This window comes from Gadus morhua, chromosome 8, assembly GCF_902167405.1.
Source record: "Gadus morhua chromosome 8, gadMor3.0, whole genome shotgun sequence".
In the NCBI taxonomy this organism is placed as follows: domain Eukaryota; kingdom Metazoa; phylum Chordata; class Actinopteri; order Gadiformes; family Gadidae; genus Gadus; species Gadus morhua.
Window position 1 is genome coordinate 252,501 of NC_044055.1, and position 7,500 is coordinate 260,000.

Consider the following 7,500-nt stretch of genomic DNA (forward strand, 5'->3'; position numbering starts at 1 on the left):
ACTAGACAGTACATACTGTCTGTGTGTACATTACATACAGGGGTGCCCAAATTCTTCCCTCTGGAGGGCCAAAATTTAATTGGGGGGAGGCTCGTGGGCCAAAATTGTAATTTTTCAGTATATTAGGTTAAATATGGGTATAAATAGCATGCGTGTGCAAAATCAACACTATCACAAGGTCATTTTGAAAAATGAATGACAATGTTTGTTGTGCTTCACATTAATGTTCAAAAAATAATAAATAAATCATAAAATCTACCTTCTTTAAATTAGAAAAATAATTGAAGCACTATGAAATATTTGAAGACAGACATGGAACATTACTAGGCCTTGGGCCTGTATCTACAAATACAAAGAATTTTTTTAGTGCAATAAAAGTAACACAGAACAATAACACAGGACAGTAACAAAGTAACACAGGACAGAGCAGAACATACTCCGACACATTGGAGGTCCAGGCCTATACATTATGATTTGAAGTAGGCCTATCAGTGGGAGACATGAAGCCTGTCCTTGGTTTTTACAAGTCTCTTAATATCAGGCTCCAGCTGACTAACTGACAGAGTGAGAATGTCATGAAGGTGAGAGTCAGATAAAGCATTTCTCAGTTTGGACTTATTAAGATTCATCAGGCTGAATGCCTGCTCAGAGACATAGGTACTTCCAAAGAGGGAGAACATCACCTGTGCATGTTTGCCGATCTTGCCATATCTGTGTGCAGGAACAGATTTGTAAAAGTCCTGTAAAGAAAGCTCTCTAAACCGGCAACGGAGATCTGAATCAGACTGAAGCTCCAAAAGTTCCATTTGAAGCTCCTCACTGACTGCATCCACATTCACAGCAAAGGGTCGGGCAAGCAGCTCAAATGCTGCTTTGTTTCCACCAAAATCCTCAAAGCGATGGTCAAACTCCACCACAAGATGGCTGAGAATGTTGCAGTACTTTGGTGTGTCTTCCTCCATCAACCCAACTTCTCTGAGGCTGGGAAAATGTGCCAAATTTCCTAAATGTACAGACACAAAGACAAAAGCAGCAATGTAAGATGCAAGGTTGTTCATTTGATTTTCAATTAAATACCAAACATCAATCAAATGAGAAAAAAACTTGTTTTTTGTGTTTATGGCTGCAGTACAAAAAACAAATGTGTTATTGGATTTAATGCCTATATTTAAATAGAAAATGTGTTCTCCACACACAATGTATGTAACAAATATAATAACATGCTGGTTATAGTGATCAATAACCAGCCTACTACATTGTTTTGTGTTCAATAACATATTCAAGTTAGATCTCACCTGTTAAGAGATGTCTGCTAAGCAACTGGAGCTTTTGCTTGAAGGCTCTGACATGGTCGTACAGCTGAGTGATTATCTGGTCTCTCCCTTGAAGCTGAAGATTGAGGATATTCAGCAGCTCTGTGATGTCCACAAGAAAGGCCAGATCTGCAATCCAGTGCTTGTCCGAGGGCACTTGGATGTTGTTCTCCTTTGTGGCTTGAAACACCCTGATTTCCTCACGCAGCTCAAAGAAACGTCGCAAAACTTTCCCGCGGCTCAGCCACCGCACCTCCTGGTGGTACAATACATCCCCATACTGGGCATCCATCTCATCAACAACAGCTTTGAACTGACGGGCCTTTGAGAGCGCCTTTGAGCGAATATTATTGACAATGCCAACGACATCCTGCATCACGTTCTTTAGGCCGATATTCTTAGCGCAAAGTTGCTCCTGATGCAAAATGCAATGATATTTAAAAATCGAGCCACCACACTCACGGACTTTGTCCGACACAAGTGCAGTTAAGCCTGCTCTCTTACCGACCATGGCCGGGGCTCCATCAGTCGTGATGCCAGATAGGTTTTCCCACTTCAAACCATTCTTGTCCATAACTTGCTCCACTGCCTTAAAAATATCGATACCTCTTGTCGTCCCTTTCAGTGTTTCAAGGCCCGCTAGTTCTTGACACATAGGTTTTCCCACTTCAAACCATTCTTGTCCATAACTTGCTCCACTGCCTTAAAAATATCGATACCTCTTGTCGTCCCTTTCAGTGTTTCAAGGCCCGCTAGTTCTTGGCACACTTCAAAGTCCTCATTGACGCCTCGCAAAAACACCAGCAACTGTGCTGAGTCCGATATGTCGGTGCTTTCATCGCATGCGATGGAGAAGGCAGAAAACCGATCTGCTCTTTGGGCTATCTGGCCCCGAACGTCTTCGGCCATGTCCTCAACGCGGCGGGTCACCGTGTTCCGTGACAGGCTTATTTGAGAAAAAGCCCGCTTCTGAGTTGGACACACAGCTTCAGCAGCAACTGTCAGACACTCTTTTACAAAATCACCCGCAGCAAAAGCGTGTCCACCTCTGACAATGATGTTGCTAATGCGATAACTTGCAAGGGTGGCATTTTCTTGTGCGGTGGACGGCTGAAGTAAAGTTTGCTGCTGTGTCTCTAGCTTCATCAGCAAGTTTGCCGCATTTACCTTTCGGTCCTCGCCTGTGTATTTTGCGAACTGGTGAGAATGCATAGTTTCATAGTGACGACGAATGTTGTACTCCTTTAAAACAGCGACCTTCTGCTTACATACCAGACATATTGCGTTGGAATCAACCTCGATAAATAAATAATCATGTTCCCAACATTTTTTGAATTTGCGTTTGTCTGTGTGCCACTGCCGCTCCATCCTTGCGTCTCACTTACTCGCTGTCACGTGACTTCGGATTGGAGCGCAAGAGGATAGGAGCTCAACAGCGCCACCCTACCATCAATGTATCACAATGTTATTCTATGGTCAGGAATGGAAGTGCACCAATCAATAATATTCAATGAGTGCGAGCGCTGATGGTGGAAAACAATAATATATACACTGGGTAAGGCGCGGGCCAAATAAATTCAGTCCCAGGCCCCAAATGGGGCTGCCCTCTGTGTGTACATTACATACACTAGACAGTACATACTGTCTGTGTGTACATTACATACTGTCTGTGTGTACAGTACAAACTGTCTGTGTGTACATTACATACACTAGACAGTACATACTGTCTGTGTGTACATTACATACTGTCTGTGTGTACAGTACATACTGTCTGTGTGTACATTACATACACTAGACAGTACATACTGTCTGTGTGTCTGCCGCTCTGTCCGCCGCTGACTGCCTGTCCGTCAGCACACAGACGGCTCTCTGTGCATACAGTGGGCACTGTGCATGCAGGGGGTTGGTAGATAGATAGGCAGAGGTGCATGTGTATGAGTATCGGTATGTACGTGAAGGTGTGACATTGTTCACAGTGACTGCCGTCTTTAAAAGCCCCCCCCCCTTTGTTTCTGTAACCCCCCCCCCCCCCTTATCTGGTCTTTACTAGCATGGATCTGAATCTGATCAATAGTCAACGCAAGACGCTCTGGATAAAAAACAGAGTTAATCCCAGCAGGGCTTACGTGCCTGTTCACGTGTTTAGGCATTATTTGAGCTGGAAGATTAAACCATAAAGCCCCCCCCCCCCCCCCCCGCAGGCCAAGGGCTTTACAGGTCGCTGCCCCCCCCACCAGCAGGATGGCAGAACGCGCTCCGTTCAGTCCTAAGAGATCCCTCCTCAGAGATTACTAAAACATGGATGAGGCTCTGGCTGAACCCGGGACCCGGGACCAGTCAGCCCAGGCTCTGGCTGATGGACCGATGGACCAATCAGACGCCAGCCTGCCGTCTGATCCTCCTGCCGTTGTTTGTTTTATTTATTTGTTATTTTCTGCGCTTCTTATATATATACATGTATATCTTATGTCTTGTATATATATATATATATATATATATATATATATATATATCTCATGTCTCGTGTATATATATATGTATATCTTATGTCTCGTGTCTATATATATGTACTGTATATCTTTCTGCCCGTCCCGCCCCTGGGCTAGCAGCCCTGGGCTAGTTAGCCTCCTGGGCTAGTTAGCCTCCTGCTAGCAGTAGATTACCAAAACACCAAAGAAACAGCGCCGTTGAATTCACCTCAAGCACGAAAGAAAGACTCTGGACCTCTCCTCTCCTCTCCTCTCCTCTCCTCTCCTCTCCTCTCCCCTCCTCTCCTCTCCTCTCTCCTCTCCTCTCCTCTCCTCTCCTCCCCTCCTCTCCTCTCCCCTCCTCTCCTCTCCTCTCCTCTCCTCTCTCATCTCCTCCCCTTTCCTCTCCTCTCTTCCTCTCCTCTCCTATCCTCCTCTCCTCCCCTCTCCTCTCCTCTCCTCTCCTCTCCTCTCTCATCTCCTCCTCTCCCCTCCTCTCCTCTCTTCCTCTCCTATCCTCCTCTCCTCCCCTCTCCTCTCCTCTCCTCTCCTCTCCTCTCCTCTCTCATCTCCTCCTCTCCCCTCCTCTCCTCTCTTCCTCTCCTCTCCTCTCCTCTCCTCTCTTCCTCTCCTCCCCTCTCCTCTCCTCTCCTCTCCTCTCCTCCCCTCCTCTCTCATCTCCTCTCTTCCTCTCCTCTCCTCTCTTCCTCCCCTCTCCTCCCCTCCCCTTCCTCTCCTCTCCTCCCCTCCTCTCCCCTCCTCTCCTCTCCTCTCCTCTCCTCCTGCCGTCCTCCAGTGAGGCTTGTTTCCCCTGGCGGGCCCAGAGTGCATTGGTCAGGCCGTAATGACAGTGAGAAGCCGTCCCAGGGCAGCCAGTCCAGTCCATGGCCGTGCGGGCTATTGGTAGACCTCGGTGATTAAGTCCTCGTCCTCTAGTCCTCACCACGCCGTGTCTTCCCTCCAAATGGGCCGGCTGACGTCATCATGGGGCTCACAACGCACGTGACGTCCTGCCTGTGTGTGTGTGATAACAGAGCCCCAGGTCAGCTCCCCCCACACACACACACCCTAAAGAGGTTCCTCCCCAGTCTCCTCCTCGTCTCCTTGTGGTCTCCTCCTCGTCTCCTTGTGGTCTCCTCCTCGTCTCCTTGTGGGGTCCTCGTCTCCTTGTGGGGTCCTCGTCTCCTTGTGGGGTCCTCGTCTCCTTGTGGGGTCCTCGTCTTCTTGTGGGGTCCTCGTCTCCTTGTGGGGTCCTCGTCTCCTTGTGGGGTCCTCGTCTCCTTGTGGGGTCCTCGTCTCCTTGTGGGGTCCTCGTCTCCTTGTGGGGTCCGCTGTCTGATCTTGCTGTCGTTGCTGTCTGATCTTGGTTGCTGGCCAACAGGCACCAACGGCCGCGCCCCTGCAGCCGGGCGCCCCCCCTGGCGCCCTGGCCGGGGGGGCGCTGAGCGGGGAGCTGTCCGGACCAGTGGAGCTCCAGCTGCTCCAGAGACAGCTGCAGCAGCAGGAGCAGCAGGCGCAGGCCGCCGCCGCCCAGGTGAGCACATGCACCCACATGCACCCACATGCACCCACATGCACCCACATGCACCCACATGCATCCACATGCACCCACATGCACCCACATGCACCCACATGCACCCACATGCACCCACATACACCCACATGCACCCACATGCACCCACATACACACACATGCACCCACATGCACCCACATACACACACATGCGACACATGCACCCACATACACACACATGCACCCACATGCACACACATACACCCACATACACACACATGCGACGCATGCAGTGCACTGACATCAGAGCGCCGAACGGGACGCATCTCCCTCTCCGAGCCGACCCGAGCCCCTCAGGTGTTGTCTGTGTTCTCTCACTAATGACAGGTTTACGTCTGTGTGTTTGAAGCACGGCTTTATCAGACAGCTGTCAGCCGTGTGGAAATGTCAACAGATGAGCGCAACCAGCGGGTGTCGACAGGGGGCGCTCTTGTGCTGCCTGGCGACGCCCGCTGGTTGGGCAGAATCAACCTATTGAAGTTCACACGATGACTCCCTAAAGAACACAAAGAGGCTCTGAGGCTCTGTAGGACAGGTAGCCTATGGCATTCGCATTAACACGAGTGTCCCCAGGGACGTCCAATAACGTCACCTCTAAAGCCAACTCCAACGCCTTCACGCGCTGAGGGCGCCGAGCCCGACCCGAATCCGACCTGGGGACCGTCGGGTCGGGTCGGGTTTCCATGCTCTAACCCACATACACACACATGCAGTACACTCACATACGCACACATGCAGTACACTCACATACGCACACATGCAGTACACTCACATACACACACATGCAGTACACTCACATACACACACATGCAGTACACTCACATACGCACACATGCAGTACACTCACATACACACACATGCAGTACACTCACATACACACACATGCAGTACACTCACATACACACACATGCAGTACACTCACATACACTCACATACGCACACATGCAGTACACTCACATACGCACACATGCAGTACACTCACATACACACACATGCAGTACACTCACATACACACACATGCAGTACACTCACATACACACACATGCAGTACACTCACATACACACACATGCATTACACCCACATACACACACATGCAGTACACTCACATACACACACATGCAGTACACTCACATACACACACATGCAGTACACTCACATACACACACATGCAGTACACTCACATACACACACATGCAGTACACTCACCATCGCTAAGAGCAAGCAAAGGTCGATCAGCGAAGTCCCGACTCTCTTCTGTTTCGGGAGCTCAGTGGTGGAACGAGCTCCCTGCCTACGTCAGGAACGCAGAGTCGCTCACCAGCTTCCGCAAAAGACTCAAAACTCACCTGTTCAGAGTCCACCTCGACTCAGTATAGCCTTCCTATGCCTTCCTGCCACCATTGTATGTCGTACGTCCTGGCACTTAATGTACGCACTTATTGTACGCACTTAATGTACGTTGTACTTATTAGTTCATCTGCAGTAGCTGCTATCACTGCTGTACACGGGGAGTGGGTTAACCGTTGTACTTGCACTTGGTTCTTTGAACATCTTTACTGTACTGACAGCGATATATTGTTTCACTTCTTATGACAAATGTATTTATTGTAGGTCGCTTTGAATAAAAGCGTTCTGCTAAATGCCCTAAATGTCAACTTAATAATATACAGACACATGCAGTACACTCACATACACACACATGTAATACACTCACATACACAGACATGCAATACACTCACATACACACACATGCAATACACTCACATGCACACACTTGCGATGCATGCAGTAAAGTCACATACATACATACATACATACATACATACATACATACATACATACATACGACGCATGCAGTATACTCACACACACACATATACAATGTGTATGGCAACATGTGTTTTTGTTTTTTCCCGGGGTGTTTTCGACAAAAACACCCCGGGAAAAACATTGACCTAAGAATTAATGAGGAATCATTATTATTATTATTATGAACCACCAAATAGCAAATCAAAAACAAAAACAATGTGTGCTTCTCTGTAAGTGGATTATTCTCAAAATATTGTTTTTGCAAGATAAATTGTATGAAAAAAACGATCACTGGAGAATAATAGAGGTATTATGGTTATTAGTCAAACAGCTGCA

The 7,500-nt window shown here is 48.2% G+C and overlaps 1 protein-coding gene across 1 annotated transcript in view; it reads left to right on the top strand.

Moving 5' to 3' along the window:
* LOC115549402 (carboxyl-terminal PDZ ligand of neuronal nitric oxide synthase protein) overlaps positions 1 to 7,500 on the top strand; it is a 27,431-nt gene that overhangs the window by 14,570 nt on the left and 5,361 nt on the right. The window contains exon 8 of the mRNA XM_030364550.1: positions 5,163 to 5,315. Coding sequence (XP_030220410.1) covers positions 5,163 to 5,315 — 153 coding nt within the window. The remainder of the gene's footprint in view (positions 1 to 5,162; positions 5,316 to 7,500) is intronic.